This window comes from Phyllostomus hastatus, unplaced genomic scaffold (assembly GCF_019186645.2).
Source record: "Phyllostomus hastatus isolate PE091 unplaced genomic scaffold, TTU_PhHast_1.1 phas_scaffold_345, whole genome shotgun sequence".
In the NCBI taxonomy this organism is placed as follows: Eukaryota; Metazoa; Chordata; class Mammalia; order Chiroptera; family Phyllostomidae; genus Phyllostomus; species Phyllostomus hastatus.
This window is the reverse complement of record NW_025334024.1, coordinates 7,091,709-7,114,151: the sequence shown is the minus strand read 5'-3', so window position 1 is coordinate 7,114,151 and position 22,443 is coordinate 7,091,709. Positions and strand designations below refer to the sequence as shown.

Genomic DNA, 22,443 nt, shown 5'->3' with positions numbered 1-22,443 from the left:
GATCATCAGATATTTCCAAGTATGTTATATTTGCATTCGTTGGAAACTGTTGCCAGATGAACAGTCTGTATTAGATCGGATACCATTTATTGTTTTTAAGTAATCTCTTGTCTTTCCTGCCTTTGTTCCCTATTTTTAGATTAAAACTTTCCTGGAAAAATGCCATATCTTATCACTTTCTGTGTTTCTGACTGAACACACACTGTTTGAAGGGAAGCAAAGACATCGCCATAAGTTAAACCTAGTCGTAGGAACAAGCTGCTACGTCAGAAGGGCGGTGTCTCTGTGTCCCTTCCTCGTGCTCCTGTTCTTTGCTGGTGCCACACCTCCCCGTTGTCCACCCTCCAGAAAGGTCATCTTCGAGTCTCTCCTGTGCTTCAGCTCACGTCTCCTCCGCTGTCCAGTCTTCCCGGTTTTTGAAACTCTGTACTATTCCTCACAGTCACCCACCTTTATTTCTCTGCTCCTCCCGGAGCACTCTTTCCCCTGTGTGCGGTGTCGTCAGCCTTCTCGAACACGTTTCACCTGCGTGTGCTTCTGAACCAGTAGTGTCATTTTGATCTTCATCCTCCTGCCGAAGATCCTTCCTATTTCCTCGTCGCTTTCCAAACAAAGCTGACCCTGCTCAGCCAGAGCGCCGGGCCTGGGCCGCTCCAGCACCCCCTGTTGACAGCGCCTCCCGCCGCCTTTGTCTTTCCGAGGAGCCCGCTGTGGACGTTCCTTTCCTCCTCTGTGTGTTTTCCGCTTCACTGGCTTCCGCCTCTGGCCGTGTTCTTTCTTTCCTTGCACTTAGGGTTTATTTTGCTCCTCCCTTCCTATATTCTTCAGGGAGAATTGTTCTCATTTTTTAAAAAATATCTGTGTTTTCACCACACGCACATTGTCCTTTCCCTTACTGAGCATAGTTTGGTAGCTGCGTTCAAGTCCCTGCCTGGTAGATAATCCCGGCATCTGAGTCATGCAGAGTTGGCATCTGTTGATTGTTTATTCCCTTGAGAATGAGTTCTTATTTTTCTGGCTCTTCTTTTGTTGAATAATTTTGGGTTGCGCCCTGGACGTTGTGAACAGAACGTCGCTGAAGCCCTGGGGCCTCGTTGCTTCCGAGTGCTGCTCCAGGAGCCTCAGCAGACAGTGGCCTCGGTTAGACTGGGTCTGCAGCTGTCATATCCACAGCGGGCGGCAGCTCAGAGTTCTGTCCCTCAAGCTGTAGTTACCAGCTTCGTGGTCCCAGGGTCAGTCAAAGACTTGAGCCAAGTGAATGCATATAAGTTTAGGGGCTCTTCTCTACCTCTCACCTTTCTGAGACCCCACACTGCACCTCGGTGATTCTGGTCCCTTCATGATGCGCTGTCTACCTCGGTTCCAGTGGCCAGAAAGATGGCAGGTTTCTCAGGGTTTCAGCTGCCCCAAGCCACTGCCCTCGGATAGAGCTACCGAAGAATGGAACCACTTTGTGTGGGTGGGGTGCCTTTTCAGCCTTCAGCTTCTTCCCCAAACCTGCCTGCTTTTGCTCACACTGCAGAGCCCTCAGGCACTTGTGTGTTGTGTTTTGTCCAGAGCCGTAGCTGTTCCTTGCAGGAGGATCAGCTTGTCAAGAGATCTTTCCTCCCTAAAAGCAGAAAACTCACTGAAGCTCCCTTTTTCCTCTCTCTCCTCTCTCTCTCCCTCCCCCCCTCCTTGCCTGTCTTTCCCCTCCTGCTTTCCCCCTCTGAAGCTCACCACTGTGGAGCCCTGCTAGATTTTAAAGTGTCATTCTCAGGGAGTATTCTTACCTCTGAGTTAACAGCAGAGTCATCATTGTAGCTTCCAAGTCCTGATAAGCCTGTATTTAAAAACCTTGTAACTAAAGGCGTCATATTGCCTTGTTCATTACAGAAATTACTACCACGCTCTGTACTAGACACCATGCAAAGTGCTTCATGTTGGCAGTTTCATTTCCCCCTCACAACACTCACTCGGGGTTGGCGATGGTGTCTGGCATCCCTGCTTTACAGATGACGAAACAGAGACTGGCTTAGCTACATTGCCCAAGGTCAGCAAGGGGGTACGTGTTAGAAAAAGAAGTGGAGAACCATGTGCCTTTTATACCTGTTTTGTAAGCAACAGCAAATATATGTTCCAGTTAAATTTTCATGTTTTATTTAACTGGAAGCCTCAGCATGACATAAAATAGATCACCTAGTGACCAAATTTGGTAGATCATTTACATAGACCAGCTTTAATTATTCCAGGGAGGGATTCTGTTAGATTCTCAACTCTACAAAATCATTCCAAAATACCCTGTATTGTGATGTGCTTTTTCGGTAGATAATGAGTTCATACCTGTCTTACTTTAGAAGTGACTGCGAACCTGCTGAGTGCACACGTGGCCTTTCAGTGGGTTTGCTCAGAAGGGTCGTGTGTGTGTGTCTCCGTTGGCACTGGTCCGGCAAGCACGCACGGAGGTTCTCTTCCGCTGGTTCGATTCAGAGCCCAGGAAGTAATTAAATGTCAGGGTTCAGATATGTATGTTTAGCCCTGAAAACATGTAGTGTGAATAAGCCAGTTAGTTATTGTAGTTTGACGTTTCCAGACTTATTCTTTCACAGGTCTGTTCAGATCCCTGTTCTCACTTTTTTAATGAGAGCTCTTAGATTTTTCACTTTTCCTATTAATGTGAGGTATTTTGGGGGCAGAAGCCAAACTGTATTCTCAGCCCCAGCAAACCGTTGGATACCAGTCAACATTCAGGTGTTGGATGAGTCAGTGGTAGATGAAGGTATTTAGAAATATGGCAGCTTATATTAGCTTTGCTTCTGAATTGTTATAGGATCTTGCACAAATCATTTTGCTTCCATCTTCCTCGAAATTCAAATGTTGAAGCTATTCCTTTATAACAACTTAGAAGAATGTTCATTGAAATAAAAGAGCTGTTCTTAGTGAGATAATTTTGCATTTGTATTTAGCATCGAGGTGCTCAGGACCTACACCCCTGGCTTATTGGACACTTCATATCATAGAGTTAGAGATGCCGGGGCAATAATGCCCTTACACCTGCATGCTCCCACAGCGAGTGTCGGCCCGGACCTACATGTTTTCAGTGCGCTAGCTGCATTCCCAAGGTCTGTCTGAGGTCAGTTATGACCTGGTTGTGCCTTTAGCTATTGAAGGGAAATTGATCAGATTACCTTAAGTGAACATCATTAAGTCAAAAAAAAAAAAAAAAAAAACCCTAACTTTTATTTTGGGATAATTTTGCACTTGTAGAAAATTTGCAAAAATGGAGTTCCCATAAACCATTCACTCATCTTCTCCTAATGTTAGCATCTTACATAACCATGGTACAGGTATCAGAGCCAGGATATTAACATTCGTACAAATTATTAAGTAAAGACAGACATTATTTGAATCTCACCAGCTTGTGTACTGTTATCTCTTCTCCTCCCGCTCCAGGACCCAGTCCCGGGTCCGGCATTGCACTTGGTTATTGTGTTTCTTTAGTCTCCTTCCGTATTTGATAGTTCCCTAGTTTTCCTGGTCTTTCGTGCATGATACCCTTGAAGATTATTGGTCCGTTTTTTGAATAGGATGTCTCTTGTATTGGGTTTGTCTAATGGTTTCCTGGATTAGGCTGTAGGCAGGCATTGTGGGCAGGGATGCCATAGCTGTGGTGCGGTGCCTGTCTCCGCGCCATGTCGGGTAGGGCACGATGTCAATATTTTGTCTTATTTACTGGTGGTGCTGACCTCAATGACCTGGTCGAAGTGATATCTGTTGGGTTTCCCCACTGCGAAGTTACTAGTTTTCCCTTTGCAATTAATGAATGAGTATCTTGAAAGAGAGTTTAAGAATATGCACACACTGTATTTCCTCAAACCCTCACCACTAATTTAGCACTGATCAGTGGACTGGCCTGCAGTGGTTATTACTGTCGTGTTTGCCTCAGGGTGATTTCATTTCTTTCATTCCATCAACTGGAATTCTGTAAAGAAGACCCAGCCCTTCTCCCTATTTTTTAACATGTTCACTTATTTATATCAGTATGGACTCATGGGTGTTTCTTTGATTCTAAGTTATACATCTAATATTATTGTTATTTTGTTGCTCAATTTGTCCCAGCTTTGGCCATTACTTCATATCGGTCCCTGAGTCCATTTGACACACCCAATCCTTTTTCAAGCACTTCCGCTCTGGCAGTGCAAGGTGCTCCAGGCTCATCTTGTGTTTTCCCTCTGAGCTGTGGTTTCAGCCACTTCTTCACGGAACCCCGGATCTTGTTAGTGGAAATTAAATTGATTCTCAACAGAAGTGCCAAGGCCATTCAGTGGAGAAAGAAACATCTTTTCATCAGATGATGCTGGAACAACTAGGTTTGTGTACAAAAAAACAAACAAACAAAAAAAAAAAACCTTGACTATTACCTCATACCATACACAAAAATTAACTTGAAATGTATCATAAGACCTAACTGTGACAGCTGAAACCATGAAATTTCCAGAAAACAGCATAAGAAGAAAACCTTGGTAACCTCGGAGGAGGCAACAGTTTCCTAGAAGGACACAGAAAGCATGAGCTGGAAAAGAAAAACAAAGGATGAATTGGAATACATTCGAATGGAAAACTTCTGTTCTTCAAAAGGCTCCATTAAGGAAATGAAAAGACAGTCTGCATGCTGAGAAAAATATCTGTAAAACCTATCTAGCAGGGGCCATGTACCCATGAACAGAAAAAATCCTACAGTTCAATGAGGAGACAGAAAACCCAATTTTAAAAGTGAGGAAATCTTTGAACAGATATTTCACAAAAGAGGATATATCAAATGGCCAGTAAACACATGCAGAGATGTTCAAGGTCATTAGTCTTCAGAGCACAGCATTCCATTAATCTCGATAAAATGGAAAAGACTGACAGTATCGAAGCTAGCACTAATGCCAAGCAGCTGGAATTCTCACACATGCTCATCGGGATGCAAAATGGCACACTTTAAAAAACAGGCATTTTTTTAATCAAGTAAAATATATCCTTAGCTATATAACCATGTGCAAGTCCATGACATAAATTCACAGAAAAGATTTGCACTCTGATATCCAAAACAACTTTATTAAAATAACCAAAATTGGACACTGCCCAGATTAGTACAAGCAGAAGAATGGGCAAACACATCCTGGTATGTCCACATCATGGAATACTACTTGGAAAGAAAAAGAAATGTTACTGATGCAGGCAACAACATGGATGAATGTCAGAAACATTATGCTGAACAAAAGGAGCATATCAAAAAGTGCATATTCTGTATGATTCAATACATATGACATTCTAGTACAGGCAAACCTCTAATGCCTGTAGTGACAGGAAGCAAATCAGAGGTTCTCCGGAAGTGGGGGGTGGGGTTGAGGTTTACTGGCATGGTGCCTAGTACTGGTGGAGGCTCACCAAGTTTTGTTGTCCGCTGGTAGTCGCCCTTAACTCTGTCCTTCTGTTTGTTTTCAGGTGGATCTACCTTCATGACCAGAATTTATGCATCCCCGCCAGTTCCTCTTTTGTTTATGGAGCTGTACCCATAGGAGCTAGTATTTATGTTATCGGAGATCTTGACACAGGTAAGAACCTTAGGGTGATTTTTACTGTAACTCTTTCCTGGTGATTCCAAAGCACGTTGTCTCACCACTGCTTATTTTTGTGGTTCAGGCACCAATTACGACTACGTGCGTGAGTTTAAAAGAAGCACTGGAACCTGGCACCACACTAAACCACTCCTTCCATCCGACCTCCGCCGCACTGGGTGTGCAGCCTTACGTATTGCAAATTGCAAGCTTTTCCGCCTGCAGCTTCAGCAAGGCTTATTTCGTATCCGTGTTCATTCACCTTGAAGAGGAGGCAGAGCGGAAGCAGAGCTCCTGACCAAGTGCACCGTCACACGGCTCTACACAAGGGGGACCGAGATGGCAGCCTAAACTTGCTCTGCGTGCCAGGCTTTGTGTGGTAACTCTGGTGGTTTTATAATGCTTAGGCGCTTGAGCTTCAGCTCTTGTTTGGGAGAACATGTAACTGTTCAAAAACTACCTGGGAGGAATCGGTTCCTCCAGTTAGGTGTGTCTATAGACAAATGGAGGCTAGATGGTGTCAAAAGGAAGAGGGAGGTGGGAATCAGTAATTATGTAAAATATTGAAGTTAAAATACTAAGGTGCATCTTTCCTGAAGGTACACTGCTGTGTACCTGGCTTTGGTAAACAAACAAACAAAAATCCGTATATGCAAATCAACATATCCAAACATACCAAGACTGCTTTTGTCCTGCACTTGGAAGGAAATATTACGCCTAACCCTGCCCGACAAATTAAGGATTGTGCCTCAAGTGTTAGATTGGACGGTGTGCCATCTAGTCTCCATTTACTACTAGTATTCTGTGCTAAGAATCTTTTTTAAACTATATTATGATAAATTGAAACTAAGATAAAATTTCTCTTTGATGACATTCTATCTTAGTAACCCTCAGTAAATTAACGAGTCAGGTTGCAGCCCTTGTATGAATTTAAAGGAAGTTGCTAACTTCTGTGTGAATCTAGATTAAGGTACGTTCCGCCATAGTTTCTGGGGCAGCACTCTCGGAGTTGCGAAGGATCTCAGGCAGTGCCAGTCTTCCCTTCAAGTAATCAGAACAGTTTTATGGATATGAGCGGATTAGAGAGGAGGAGATTTTACAACAGAAAGACCTGAATCAGACAACTAATAACGGTCTGCTGTGACCACACACACACACACACAAAATGATAATAAAATAAAATAAAAACCCATAAAAAACAAAAAACGGTCCAGACAAAATATAACGGGATCAAAACTTTTAAAAATAATCTGTCTGAAAGCACACAGAGTCTTGTTTACTACAGTTTAGGGTTTGAAAACTTGTCTTAGAATGGGAACATGTGTTCAGAATCTAGTCTTTGTAGTAGACTGTCCTCAATGCCATTCACCAGTAAGGGTTTTAGACAAATTACGATAAAGTTTGGCTGGTAGAATAAACTACCTCAACTTAATTTCATTCTGTTCATAGTAGAGCAAACTCCTCCTTTCCCCTCTCACTCCCACGCTGCTCTGCCCCACATCCCGCTGCGGGGGAGGGCCTGTCATTAGCAGCATTTCTCTTGTAAGATACTTTGTTTTCCATTCAAATTAGACCACATTAGTGTGAAATCAGGGACTTCAGAGTGCTCGATGACTTCATCCTTTGAATTTTATGCAATATCAGATTTCTGATCAATTTAATAATATAGAATTCTTCATTTTTTAATTGTTTCCTACAGCTTTTCCCCCCCTCTCTTAGAATATGGCTCTAAGAAGCAGTGTTTTGTCTTAAAGATTAATGTATAAATGTATCTGGTAGTTGTAAATTTGAGGACAGGAATTTCTTTAGGAAACTTCCTATATGGAATGTTTGTATGCTATTAACATGCATGTGAAATGTCGCTTGTGTTCTCCCACCATGAATGGAAAAAAGGGTGAGAGGTTTTTGTTTCTGTTTTCGTTTCAAATACCCACTAGAAGTCAACAACACAGTGCTATCAGACTTGCTGGGAGGAGCCTCGCCCGTGGCGGTTCTGCAGAATGTCATGTGTGTCACATTTATGCTCCATTCTGGCAGAAGACTTTGGTAAAAGAAGGAGTGAGGTCTTTCTCTTCTCTGTCAAAGGCCCAAGGCCAGGTCTGCCACATGTCTCAGTAACACGGTCCAGTTGGGCCTATAAATCAAAGCTGGCCCTTTTCCTTCGTGTTGCGTGTGGGTCCGCTGTTGTCTGCACACTTTCCCAGTGATGCTTTGGATGTTTTATCAAAGCAAGCTCCATGGCCACTGCACAGACTGAAAACCTTCTTCTTGCAATTAGGTATTAGTTTTAGAGAAAACAAATTGCTGAAAAAGTGAATTTTCTTTAGTAAGGGATCTTGTATAGAACACAGCTTTGGCATTCAGAAGCTGCAGTTGAGATACGTTAAAGTAATAATCGGTATCTCATTAAAGCCATGACAGTCAGCAGTTCTCTCTTTTTTAAGTTCTGAAGTTTAAACTCTTCCCAGCCTACGCCGGGCCTCTCCGAGGAGAGGGTTCGTTGGTCAGGAGTGAGCGGGCCCCTGTTGCAACCTTGTCAGTGCCCCGCACTTGGTTTTTCAAAGTTATGTTTTTTTTAATTCAGTTTGTTGACATGACAGCTGCAGAAATTAGGGAATATTTTATAAAATAAATTTGCCACATAATATGGGATGCAACAACCAACAAAAGCTGCTAAGTGCCAAACTGATTTTTACTCTATATATACATATATATATATAAATATGAAAATATTTTGTTGAAGTGTAGGGATGTATTTAATTTTATTATGTTCCAAAATTAATCATGACCTTTTTTGTAAATTACAGTTATTTCAGTATTGCGAAATAAATTTTAACTCATTTCATGCAGGTTTGTGTTTTAACATTCCACTTATGACTTGAAACATCTTTTCTTGATCAATTTTTGATACTTCTTTTTCCATAAGGCACTTTTACCAGGCATATGTTGGAATTGGCGGCTGAGGCTAGATCTTAAAATTTTAAATATAATATCTTTGGGGGAAGTGCAATTTATTTTCCTTATCCCACCAACAGAAGGAAAGTTGTCTCAGGTTAGAGTAAGTGAGTACATTTAAAGGATCTCCCCTGTGCTACAATCTAAAGTAGATTTGTTTGTTTCTTTAGCCCATCCAAATGTAGATTTTTCAAAGATTCTAAGTGTTTAATTTAAAATGAAGTTTTGTGAGGGGGGTTTCTGATAGTGCTTATATCCTGTGAAAGGAAAAAGTGTGAAGAGAGATGTGAGAGTGAGGGTGAGAGTGAGTGTGTGTGTGTGTGTGTGTGTGTGTGCGTGCACACACGTGTGCGTGCTGTGCAACTTGGTAAGTCTGTTTGTATATGTTTACTTTTGAATTGTAGTTCCAAACTACATATATTACTGTTTTCTGGTGCTTCTGATAAATTCTTGAGCCTGTGGCCCTTCAGTTCATACTGCTGTGTTAAACTCATGTTGAGTGTAAATATTGATAAATTTGTAGTTTGTAGTTTTACTTGGTGTTTGCATTTCTTTTCTTTAGTGGGATTAACGACGTTTGCCAACTAGTAGTTGGTATGCTGTAAAGATTTGGCCTAAGAAATTTCTAAATTCATTGTGTATTTCGTTAACTTATTATTTCATTGCTGTGAGGAGATAATAGCTAATGGTAGGCTTTTTTCAAACTGTAACAACCAAAAAGGCACATTCAGGGGGATGCTGGGCGGCGTGTTGTCTGTATCGAAGTGTCCTGTCCTGTTGCACTACCACTTTAACGATGGCACTTTCTTCAGTGGTGCTTTAGAAGTGCCTTTTTAAATCATTTCTGTGTGGGGTTCCCTAGGCAATGCACAGGAAATACAGTCCTTACATTGACATGGTGAGGGTGGGGCTGCCTTTGCCGTGCATCTCAGTTACCCATGGCAGTAAGTTCGGCTTTCAGAGAAATGTGTTAGCTGCCTTGGTCCATTGGGGTTCCATTTGATATGTTCCTATTAGAACAAACCAAACCGGGACCCCAAAATGTTTTCCAGGGACCACTGAAAACACTGCAATATTCCTTCCAGAATGTTGGCTTTCTTGATTCAAGAGGAGCCTCCTCTGGTCAGATAAAGACATTTGACTATCTGGGGAAAGAATAAGGTGCACTTACACTGCACATTGCATCAATTTAACAAGTGCTGGGACCCCCCACCCCCTTAAAAAGCACCTGGTGGAAGGGAAAGACGAGGCTGCTCTTGTTCAGTGGCTGCCCTCTCAAGCCTGTGAGCCATGGGGGGAGCCAGTGAGAGAGGGGACTCTGATTGGTGTAGAAAAGCCTGCCCTAGGTTTAATCAGCAAATGTTTATTGAGCACCTACTAAGGTTTCTGTGCTTGCATTTCTGAGGAGCTTAACAGTGAGGCAGGTAGAACACTGCTCTCCCTCTGGACTGCAAACTCCTGGGGCAGGGACCGCACCTTAGTCATCTGCTAATCCCAGCTTCACAGCAGGCAGGCAGTGAAGGCTGGAGCAGTGAATGCTGGACCAGTGACTGTGGCGAGCTGTGCTCCAAGTGATGTGTTTCACGGGGCTGCAAAGTACCCTCCAAGGGGGACTTAGAATTTTCTGTATTTTAAGTGAGAAGGTTTGTGCACAGGTGTGATGGCCTCATAAAGTGGGAGCCCAGCACAGAAGCAGCGCAGAGCGCCTGACATGTGACACGCTGCTATGTGGCTTCCGTCTGGTCTGCAGGGCTTCTGAGACCCTCTGCTCAGCACGCCCAACAACATTTTTCACGTTTACTCTTGGGTGTTATTTATGGCTTTTTATGTGGGGCTCAAAATCTTTTCCAGAATGTACTGCTTTGATCCACGCCTCTGCGTGAAGGCGCAGGGCTCGCTACTGGACAGGGAGCCACCCTTGAGGCCAGTAGATGCAGCCTCACTGTGCTGTACACGGGAGTCGTCACCACAGGCAGGACCCAGGCCTCCGGGCCGTCACCTCGCTGTTCAGCCTATGAGACTCACTTAATTTTCTAGGCAGACAGGATTCTTATAATCATCTAATAATCATTAAACCCACAAACATATTTTTTTTGCAAACGGCACAGATATAAAATAAAAGATCTTTGATTTTGTCTAGTTATAGGAATTTTCAGAATTTACTAAGTCTGTAAGAACAGAAGTAATAAGTGTGTTTGAAAGAGAAGCTGCTTTCACTTTAAAAGAGCTGAAGCTTCATATATACTTCCTTTTCTGGCCACGCGTAAGGTGATCAGTAAGGGAAAGGGAATCGTGTCTTAGAATGTTAAGGAAAGTATTTTGCTAGCTGTTTAGTAACTCTGAATATTCATTATAGTCAGTTCAGAAATTATAGAAACTCGTGGTACACAGGTGAGGAATCCCCCATTTGTCCATGTTTGAGAAGAGCGTGAACTCAGGTTGAGAGTTTGTTCTGCCTGTGCTGGCAGTGAAGTCTCAGTGGTATTGAATTATAGACTTTTTTTTTTTTGGCAAGCCAGCTGATAACTTTAAATTTTTTTATAGTTTTCAGAAGGAAATCTGTTATCATTTTAACTTAAACATACAAACATACCAACTTTGTCTCATTACAAAAGTTCTGTTTATGTGACATCTGAGGAGCTCACTTACGACTGTGCTCTCTGGCCTGACTCCTACAGTTTAGGAAAGTTTATTCTTTCTTAATTCTGTCATCAAAGCTCTGCAAGTGAATTGATCTTTAAATTCCATCTCTTTCAAATACCTGACAACAAAGTTCTAGATAGTCAGATATCTAAAACAACGTTATGTAATTATCTAGTGGGAAATGTCTGTTGCCTTCTGTTTTATTTTGAAATAAAAGCTAGGTTTTTTTAAAGTGCTGCTCAACTGAAATTTGGACTAATTATAACGTTTGATGTTAATGTCCTCCTCGCCCCACAAAGTTGTAAATTCTGAAGTTGCTGCACTGTGAATTGGAGAAGGTGCGAGCTGGGGGAAGACGCCAGGCCAGGCCCTGGTGCGCACTGCTGGGACGAGCTGGAAAGAGACAGAGAGCAGGCCGACAGGACCCTTGTCGAGAAGAGGCCCCTTCAAGTAACTCAGACCCCAAGCCGGTGCAGGTTCATCTTGCTTTCTGGTTGGTAAATGACATTTATTAGAAGTTTACTTGTAGCATTTCAGTACAAATCATAAGTTAAGTGCTTTATTTTTATTGTTCTTATTCATCAATTACAACTACAGTGGGTGCACCTAAGAACCTTGGGTCATATATTTTGAAGTTAAACCAATGGACTTGGTTTAAACATGACTCTCTGAAGCTTGCTTTATCACGTTTCCTGTTTAGTTGGGTGAGAATTACATGTACTTATTCCCTTGTTCATAGTATTTATAGGAGAAACTCTGTTCTCGGCTACCTCATTGTGTGGTGGTGTGCTTGATCCCCTGCCAGTTTAGAAGAATTCAACACATTCTGTCCTTTGACAAAAGCCTGGAAGCAAGCAGTGAGCGACCTTGAGGAATACAATTCTCTAAGGTGTATTTTCCATTTTACTGCTTTTTTTTTAAATAAGCACTTTCAATCAGGAGGAATATTCTCCTAGAGCTGCTGCAGAGTGATTACTTGAAACTCAACTTGAACTTTAAAGAGTCTTCAAAAGACTATGTTTTCATAATGTAGAAAAGTAGTATATTTCAACACCACTGCTGTGTAAAATAGCTTGATTTCCATCCTCGTTAGCATCAGGCAGGAAATCTGTCAGGAGTTTGACCCACTGTTTGGAACTGAGATGCCTGGGGCTACTGTTTTTCACTTTCTGTAAGGCGCTATCATGAGCAGCTTGAGGATCTATTAAATGTATTTTCATGAATTGGATTCCCACGAGTCTTTCATGTTGATGAAAATATAGGCTCATGACTAGATTCTTCTTCTCTTTTAGTTCTGATAACCTGGGCCTTTAAAACACACCACTGGAAGTGCCTGTCGCCTGGGTGCAGGGTTGAGGTTGGCCGAACAACATAGAATTGCATCATACTTAAAATTGTGAGTGATGAGGTTCGTTTCCCGTGTTGGCAAAATGTCCTTCCCTTCCTCCCACGTGTGCCTTCTCCCCGTGGCACAGGTGGGGCCCTGTCAGCTCACTGAGGCGCTGAGGGAAGAAGCTGCAAGGCCCATCGGTTCTTGTAGACAGATCTGACCTTTCAGGGGTGATTTCTTACGGGAACTAGGGTTAGTGCCCAGAAGTGTAAAGCCCGTTCCTACAAACTTAGCGTACTAGGAATAACTTCACGTAGGAGATAAAATTTAAAAACTTAACTCTCCTTATGTAGTAATAAGATTTCATTTTTACACTCGTGCTTCTTAGAGGCTTTTATGGGGCCTGCTCCTGACAGCAGAGTGGCAGCTGCCCCTCAGGTGACAGCAGTGAGCGCCCGTGGTCCTGGCAGCAGGCCAGGAGACATTTCCTTGGGTGGTTTTCAAGAGAACCCAGGCGTACCCCTTTAAAGCTCCTAACTGCGTTGTAATTATTTTTGTGAGGAAACCATCTGTAAACGTTTGACGTCCTTTCCTAAGCAGACTTAGTGGTTACGGGCAGGTGTGGGCTTGTGGTCCAGGTGCATGTGGGTGTGCAACTTCTACCACTGACGGCTTCGTGACCTTTGCAAGCCCTTGAACCCCAAAGCTCGGTTTCCTACCTTCGGAAGTATGGGATAATGGGTGTTTGCCTCTTAGGGCTGCTGTGAGGAGTAGGGGAAGTGATGATGAGAGCTCGGGCTCGCTGGGGCCTTGCACACAAAGAGTGGTGGTGGTTATGACCTTGACTGCCATTGACCCTCATCTTGGCCTCTGGTCATTGATTACATCAGCTCCTGTGGGGCAGGGGCTGCCCCGTGCTGAGCCTCCCTGGCCTTGGTGCACTCCTCATTCTCACGGCTGCTGCCATGTGATGCCCAAGTAAATGTATATTTGTGTCCATAAGATTATTTACTTTCTAGACACCTTCTGCTTCTCTAATATTTAAGATGATTCCAGATAGCTGAAATATCCCAAAATATGTGTTTACAGTGTTTAGACTTGTTATGAGTAACCTTTGATTCAGAATTTGCCTAATGAAGCCCCGTAGTAATTCTTAAAACTCTTTACCAAGGTTGAATTTTTCCTTTTTTCCCCTAAAATATCAAAAGTAGTAGACTATATTGGTCAGATAAACAAGATATTTTCTAGATCTCTATTTGAGATCAGTAGACCTAAACTATTCCCTCTTAACTCGGACACGATGCAAAACTTAAAAACAAGTGAACAAAATTTGTATTTCTGGTGTGAGTGTGTGTGTGTGTGAGTAGAACTTTCGTACCTTCAAAAAAGAAGGGTTATTTAACCGAGATACAACAGTGAACTGCCTGGTCCTTTTATCCTTTTCTAGTATCACTTTTCAGTTCAGATTATGGGGCTGGCAGATGTGTCAGGCTGTGACGTGCCCAGCTTATCTGGACTTCAGTAAGGCATTGGGTAAAGTCATTCTTAATATCTCTGTGAATTTCCTTTGAGAAAAGGAAGTAGAAACAGGGCTGAAAGGGCTGAGTTATAGATGGAATGGACTGAACACCCAGACAAGTCCGTGAGACTGGGTCCCTGTCCGTGTGGACTGAGGTCCTCTAACGGTGTCCAGTTTTAATGTTTTTATTAATCACTTTCATAAAAAGGTAAAAGAAAAAGTGCTGGGAGGGATTAAGTGTTGGGTGTTCAGGTCTGCAGTGCTCTTTACAGTCTAATAAAAGAGCTAAATATAAAGCTTTCTGTCTAGCTTCAGAGAAGATAGTTCCTAATCGAAAAAGAAAGGAAAACAGTGGGGCTGCAGGGCTGACCATATGATGAACATAAGCCAGGTTTTAAAATAACAGCACGTGTTTGTGTGGGGGCTGGTGACCAGAGAAGGAAGTCTCTTCTGCTGCTTTCATCCATCCAGGGGCCACATGGAGGTAGCTGTCAGTTCCCGGCCACGCATGCTGGGGGACCTGAGCAGGTCTGGGGGCCACCCTGAGGATGGCCGCTGGGCGCTCTGGACGCTGTAGCGAGAGCCTTTGAAGGCCCGAGGCTCCGACCTGGAGGGAAGCCTTTGGGAGGACAGGTGGGCTTACTGCACAGTGCCTGGCTCTGGCCAGCAGGCAGAAACTAGAGAGACAGAGTTCTGTCGTTTTAGAACTTTCAAGTGGAATTGCCTCATGGTAAAGTGGTGCTTCCTGAGGTCCTGAACGCTCATCTGTGGAAGGGCTCCCAAGGGTGACTCCCTGCAGCTCTGGCTGCTCCGCAGAGAGCCTTATGGCAGGGCATGGCTGATGCTCTCCAAAGCTCCTTGCAAACACGAGGTTCTGAGAACAGTTTAGTAAAGAAGAAAAAATAATAATGTTGGGACCTTAACTTTCACGTTGTCTTTGAGGAGGAGAGTCTTGGTTCTTTTAACCTGTGCCCTCTCCCGTGTTCCCTTCCCCCTCCCTCCCTCTCTGCCTGCCTGCTCACTGTCTCTTGCTCGCGGCCACAGCCAACAGCCCCTGCTGTCTTCAGCAGCACTTCCACAAGAGTTTTCTAGAGATCACCCTAAAATCATATTGTCAACTAGAATAGTGATTCTTGCTTTTTTCTATACTTTTTTGTTTTAATCACTTAGTACCTCTGCAGATTCCAGAAAGCTGATAACTAAAACTTGCATTCTGTCCCTTGAGAACAGTTTCCACAGGACCTGGTCCCTCTCGTGGTTGGTCTCCCCCTCTTCTGTGAAGGCGCAGTGCCATCTACTCTCAGCTACGGAGGGCGGGAAGGGCACCCCTGTGTCTTTTCCTGCCCCCCGCCCTAGGAAGGCTCTGCCCTGAGACCGGAAACAGGCACGAACGGAGACATGCAGCCCAGTCCCCGGGAGGGAGCCGGCGGTTTTCCCCGTGTGCTTGCTCCCCCTTTCGGAAGGCGTCTCACTTAATGATAACCTTTGGTTTGAACCGTGTTGTTTTCCCCGTGTGCTGCCCACAGGTACTGCTGGGGGGATCTCTCTGAGGAAGTAGGCCCCTCCACTGGTCGGCACTTCTTTATGCCAGTTTAGGGACCTGCGTCAGAGTGGGAGAGGTCATTTCGGGCCTGTGTAAGAGTCCTCACTTCACACACTTTTCTTGGCTGTTGCATTCCTGCCTTGCCCTCTGTTCCTCACCCCGTAACTGTCTTAGCCTGACTTTTTAACCGCTTGAGTTATTAAAGGGGGGTGGGCTCTTCTAGCGCCCCAGGTCATTAGCCTAATAATATTTCTTAAAAAGGCATCTTCTGGGAGTCCCTGGCCTGGGCTTTGTGACTACCCCTTTCCACAGCCAGCATGTCCTGGCTGCAGGAGAGCCAGACCTGTGGCCCAGGCCCCAGAAGCCTCCCAGAATCTGCCGCACTCTGTTCCTGCCAGGTGAGGACTGGGGGCCCAGAGCCTCTCCCCGCCTGCGGCATCACCAACTACGTATCTGTAGCTCCTTAAGCAACTGTAGACTAGGACAGCCTCCCTGGGGCCCAGGTGGCTCCCACTCCCACATGTGCCCTGCAGGCCCTCAAGGCTCCTCCTTGAGGCAGGAGGGGGGCTCCAGACACCACACGTACTACCTCAGCACCGGCCGGGAGGCACTGTGTGGGCCCAGACCGTCCTGAGACTTGCGCTCAGGGCCGGGAGCTCTTGGAAACTGGCATGAACGAGCTCGGCCACGGAGTCCACGGGCCCGCACAGGATGTCCCGTGTGGATTCTGGTCCGCACCAGTCTGGCCGGCACTGGTCAGAGCAGAGGAAGGCCCGTGTTTGCTTCTCTCTTCGTTAGCTCTGGCTGGAGAGTGCTGCACTCCAAACTGTGTATAGAGTCAGAGATTAGAAGTGCTTGTTTACAATAAGAGAGACCTTTTCATATATTTTTCAAAAGGAGCTTTTGCTGCAGAAGAAACACCAGAGAAAAAAAATTTATTATTATCATTAATCTAGCGTATGCTCACTGAATTAGACTCTTAGGCTTTGTAAAAAAATTATGTAGGCAGTAGTATATGGAGCAAAGGGGTATCATCAGCTTAAAAACAAGCCTTTGGTTTACGTGGGTTTATAGCATTGTCTTCCTATGTGGCACCTCAAAATTCTGCCTGAAAACAGATCACCCCAAATCCATGGGCTGGATCGTTTTATGGTGGGAAACGTGTCGGTGGCCTTTGGTTGAGAAAAGCACAGGTATTTAGGAAACTTGCTTGATAATTAATCAGGGGCTTTTTCTGCCGACGGGATCTTTTCATTTTCACTCATCTGTAACACAGCTTTTGTTTGGTTCCTCACCCCTGTGCCCCTGCAGGCCGCCAGTGACAGAGTCATACTCATTTTGTTTTGAATCACACCATTTGGGAACTGTGACAATCATCAAAAAATAATCACGGCTTGGGCAGAAAGTTTGAACAACCATTGCAGCCAGTTCTGCAGTTTGTAGCCATAGAACAGGGGGGTGATCAGTAGACTTAAAAAAAGGCACCTCCCCTCCCTTCCCATTTCCTCCCATCCTCACCAGAAACTATTGCAGAAGCGCCCCCAGCGGGCTCTGGTAGACTTCATTTCATCTCGCCGTGCCTGTCTGAACGAGACCCGCCCGTGAAACTTGCACATCCATTGGTCTCCTGGCAGTGATGTCAGTCTTCTGCCACAAGAGAGAAAACAATCAGGGGGATTCCTTAAAACAGGATTGTAATTCAGCCTGACTCTCAGATTTGTGGCCGATCTTCACGGCGGGCCCGGGGCCATTGAACGGCCAGCGTCGCTCCTGTTGGCTGGCGCCTCTGTGGCGCCAGGTGCCACATACGCAACAGCCACACTCGTCGAGAACCAGTTCTCAGTGCCCTCTTGGTGCGTCATTTTATTATATTCAGTACCATAAGGAAATTCTTGTGAATACCATAGAAATACCAAATTCCCCAAACACCACATCAAAGTTCGCTCTGTTAAACACAGATCTTTGTTTAACCAACATCTCTGTATCTTCTTACATGGTACATATAGAATAGTTTTAATTTAATATTAATATTTAATATTTAGTAAGATTCCAAGTTGGGAAGTCTACTTGGGGATGTATTCAGGCTAGGTTGTATTGTGTGTGATAAGGTGTATCCTGATCTTTAATGAGACACCAACTACTGAAAAACAGGGATTTGCAGTGAAAAATAGGTAAGCTAAGTGAAAGATCTTAGAGACTTCAGAAGACTGGGAGGTTGCAACTTGTACTATCATCCCCCCCACCCACTCGGTAGTGTAGTAGAGAAATGCTGTGCTCCTGTGATTTCGGTGAGACGTCGCGCTTCGGGCGTCCTGTGGTTCACATGTGTTTGTTCTGTGGAGTAATTTCCTATTTCTTTGCTTGTATGAAATTTAGCGAAGTTGAAGTAATTTTGAATTAGTAGCCTTTCTTACAAAGTTGCTTTATGGTTTACAAGTAACAACTGATGCAAAAAGGATGTGTTCACTTTCTTCCATCGCGTAGCGTGCGCCTAGTCTCCGTGCCCGCTGCGGGCTGCCTGCAGGCGACCCCTTCCCGTGGGCGGGCGCAGGACTCGCGCTGCGGGACGTGTCGCCGTCGTGCTGTTCTCTCGTGCTGAGGACCAGTGGAAGTGTTTTATCTTTTTTATGTAGTTTGTATTGACTGGGTTTTATAACTGTAAGAAAACAGACACAGAGTGTTGTATTTTGATCTGAAATTTGTGTATGGTAAAGTAATTTTGTTTTATGTATTGGAAGTTCATTTAAAACTTGAAATATTTTCTAGAAGGGTACAGAACAAAATGAATCATCTTTAAGCTGTTTAATTAACCTAATAAAACAATTTGATGGGGAAGGCATTCTAATTGATTCTAATTTTTACAGTGGTTTATGTCTTTGGAATGTTGCCTTTTTTACGCTACCACTTAAATCGCTGGGTGTCAGGGCCCTGGGTCCTTGGCAGCCACGTGCCCAGTCGTTGCCTTGGCGCCCTCCATCCCCATCAGACAACTCTCCACACTGTCTTCCCCACCACACAGTTCCTCGTTTCCTCTCCCTGGAAGGAAGAGATGAGACTTGAGAGCAATAGAGAACCTTGGTGTCAAGGGTGTAGTTATATAGGAACATTCCATCTGGGGACTAGAATTCTCTATCATTTCTTCTTGCTACCGTGCCAGAGACTGTAAACCCACAAGGACCAGCGGTACTAAAAAAAAAAAAAAAAGTCAAAAGCAGGTCTCCACTGAAGGCGAGGGGCAAAGACCTTAGAGAATCTGCCAGTGACGTTAAAGTTAGATCTGTAAAGTTCCCTGGAGTCACTCCTAAAGTCACATGGGAAGAAGAAATGGGATATTCATCTCCACTTGTATAGCAGGGCATAACGTTGTTTTGGAAGTTGGTTAATTTGTTTCTGCCTTCTACACCGAGGTTGTAAGGTCTGCGAACCTCGTTATCACTGGGGAGGGCGAAGGTTGCTGTGGAGCACTTTCTTTAATCCAAGTCTTAGCCAGACGCCAGTGCCCTGGACGGCGGGGTGCGCAGGGCGTGGTTGGGGTCACGGGGGAGCCCGAAGCTCTGCCCGAGACGCGCAGGCCCCCGCCAGCAGCACCGAGGATCCTGGCTGTGCCCACTTGCCCACCAGGAGCCTCTCAGCGCCTCCCTTCTTGCCTCTAAAATGAGACGGAATCCCTAGATTTCCTTGTCTGGAGGGCGAAGGCAGTGATTCCTCATTATATAAAACCAGCGCTTTCAAAGTGAAGGATAAATATGTCACACACACTAGGATTCACAACAATAATAATACAACAACAACAACAACAACAACAACAACAGAAAATAAGTGTTGCCAAGGACGTGGAGGAGTCGGAACCCTTGTACATGACGTTGCTGGTGGGAATGTAGGGCAGCGCGGCCACTGGGACACTGCCAGGCGGTTCCTCAGCAAGTTAAACAGAGGTACCACGTGACCCAGCAATTCCAGTCCTAGGTGTATGACCCCAAGAGACATGAAAACAGACTCAAATACTAGTATACAAATGTTCATAGCAGCACTATTCACACTAGCCAGAAGGAAGGAAGAGCCCTAATAAAACATCCTCCAGTAGGTGAATGGACACACAAAATGTGGTCCATCCATGCAGTGGACTACTATTACTCATTCATTAAAAGGCACGAGGCACTGATACACGCTTGAGCCTTGAAGAATGTGCTGAGTGAAAGAAGCCAGTCACAAAGGACCATCTAGTGCAGGGTTCCGTTGATATGCCGTGTGTGTCCCGAATAAGCAAATCCAGAGACGGCAGGAGGTGAGTGGTTGCTGGGGGAGGGTGGTTGCCGGGGAGGCGCACGGCGAGGGCCGGGAGCGATGGGGAGTGACTGCTGAGGGCACAGGGTTTCCTTCAGGCTGATGAAACTGTGTGCACAACACTGTACGTGTGCTAAGTGCCACCGAATCGCACACCTGGAAATGGTTTGTTCTGTGACATTTGTCTCAACAGTTAAAAGGAGGGAGAGAACACAGGGAGCAAATAAAAAAAGATCAACACCGTGAATCCTGCGTGTTTGGGAAGACTGAGGAGCTGGGGGACCCACTTTCATTTCCCAGGTGGTGTGCCCTGTCGACATCCCTGGGGTGACGAGGTTCGGGCCGGAGGGGCCTCGGGTCTGGTGTGTGTGGGAGGGGGCTCTCAGCATGGACTCCTGTGTGTGTGTCGGTCCGTGTGTGGGGGGACCTGCAGGTCAGGTCTCTCACACCGTCAGGAAGTGGAAAGGAGCCTTTTGAACTACTTTTCTAAATTAGATTCAAGAGGACTCAACCCATCAGCTCAATGCCAGACTGCAGTTCAAATCCAGTCTCCACCACCAACTCCTTCTTTGGCTAGTTCCTTACCCCCTGTGCCTCGGTGTCCTGGGGACAGTGACAGGACCTCAGGCCCCAGGGCCCTGGGGAGAAGCAAAGGAGCTGCCTTGGCACCAAGAGCCACACCGGCACACACTGAGTCCTGTGCTGGTTATTCGGCGTTTGTCTCAGCTCTGTCAGGGCCCCTGGTTCCATCCAGACAGGGCTGAGAGAAGCCGCGCTTCGCATGCCATCCCCACCACCTAGCCCAGGCTGCGGCCTCCCCAGCAGCAGTGACAGCCGCCTACCCGACCCAGAGCACGGCAGGGCGGCCAAGTCCCCGGCCCACCGGTGCTGCCTGGGACCCCCAGCCACTCCTAAACTGTTGGTGGGGCCGCACTCCCTGGGCGGGAGGCGGGTGCTGACAGAATTCCCAGCCTGGGAATCTTATGGTAAGGGTGGGTGTATTTTTATCCAGCAGGATATACTTATCAGCTGCGGCCAGAAAGGGGAAACTAAGAATTCCAGGCCCGCTGGATTCTCCAGCCGCTGCAGCTGCCGTTTCCCCAGAGCAGCTCTGAGGCTGGGAGGGAGGGCGGAAGAGCAGGGGGTGTCATCTGCCTGGGGTGTCTGCTCCCCTGAGCTGTCTTTCCTCCCACCCTGACGCTTAACACCCTAGGCCCCGTGGTGGGCCCTTTGCTGCTAATTGTCATCCTCACAACATCCCTGTGAGCTCACTGCAACCCGCCCTAACAGACGAGAAAAGCACAAGCCATTTAATCACTTCCCTCAAGTCACATCACTCACCTGAGGCAGAGCTGGGAATTGGATCCAGGTCTGTGTGGTACCTGGGCCTGCGGTCTCTCTGCAGCTGTCCTTGTGCGTTTACACCACCTCTTTGTGTCATGGGGTGCAATACAGTGGGACGGGCACTGACAAAGTGTCCTCTGTTCTGAGGGTCCCTGCAGCACAGGGCCCTGGAGACTCGGCGGAAGGGCTGGCTGTGCTGGGGAATTCTTTTCAGCGTGCTCGCTCTGCAGGAAAACACTCGAGGTGCCTTAACCCCTTAGTAGGTGGGATGATGCCCCCCTCTACCCACAACACGTCCATACCCTAATCCTAGAACCAGTGAACTTGTCACTTGATGTGGCAAAAGGGAATTGGCAGATGCAATTAAGTGAAGGGTCTTGAGATGGGGAGATGGTCCCCGGTTATCCAGGGGGGCCCAGTAGCATCACAGGGAGTGAGAGCCGACTCGGGGCTTGGAGGCATGCAGGGCCACGGGCCAAGGAACGCAGGCGCCTCCAGAAGTGGGAAAAGGCGAGGCAGTGAATGCTCCCCTGGGGCCTCCGGGAGGAACCAGCCCCGCCCGCACCTTGAGTTCAGCCCAGGGAGACCCCTGTGAGACCTCTGGCCTCCAGAACTGTAAGAGAATAAATGTGTGTTGTTTTAAACCACTGAGTTCATGGTGATTTTTACAGCAGCCATAGGAAACTTACCCTACCCCTGCAGAAGTTCGAGTTTGATTAGTCTGGAAGGGCCCAGGTGATTGTAATGTGCAGCCAGAGCAGAGAACCGCCCGTATGTCAGACGCCTTGCTTGCAGGGTTGGCGGCATGCCAGCAGCAGAACTGGTGCTGCTTTTCTCTAGATCCGAGCCACTCCGGCTTGTACCTCCAGAGGCTACGGCGGAAGTCCCTGGGCCCACCTGAGATCCTGGAGGCCTCGTTTTACCCAGGCTTCCTTTAGAAATCAGTCAGGATGAGGAATCTCAACAGACAGACCCTCCTGTTTTCACCAGCGATCTCTGCCAATTCCTCTCAACCCTAAAAATCCATCCCCCCAACCCTAGACCCCTCCCTTCACTGTCTGCTTGCTCTGTGTTTGGAGGTCCCACCCTGGCACTCCCGGCCTCGAACCCTCTGCCTCGGACCCCCTGCCTGGAGTGGAGCCCAGCCTGTGTGCTGCCGCCTCCAAACCTCTGCAAAGTGCTTCTTACCCACAGCTCCACCTTAATTTCTGGCCACTTGACACTTCATCTTCCAGACCCCAGG

The 22,443-nt window shown here is 46.0% G+C and overlaps 1 protein-coding gene across 3 annotated transcripts in view; it reads left to right on the top strand.

Annotated features, from left to right (window-relative positions):
- GAN (gigaxonin) overlaps positions 1–18,407 on the top strand; it is a 63,288-nt gene extending 44,881 nt beyond the window's left edge. For all 3 annotated transcript variants that reach the window (XM_045819148.1, XM_045819150.1, XM_045819149.1), the window contains 2 exons: positions 5,470–5,579; positions 5,668–18,407. In XM_045819148.1, coding sequence (XP_045675104.1) covers positions 5,470–5,579; positions 5,668–5,849 — 292 coding nt within the window. In that variant the 3' untranslated portion in view covers positions 5,850–18,407. The remainder of the gene's footprint in view (positions 1–5,469; positions 5,580–5,667) is intronic.
- Positions 18,408–22,443: the final 4,036 nt, after the last annotated feature.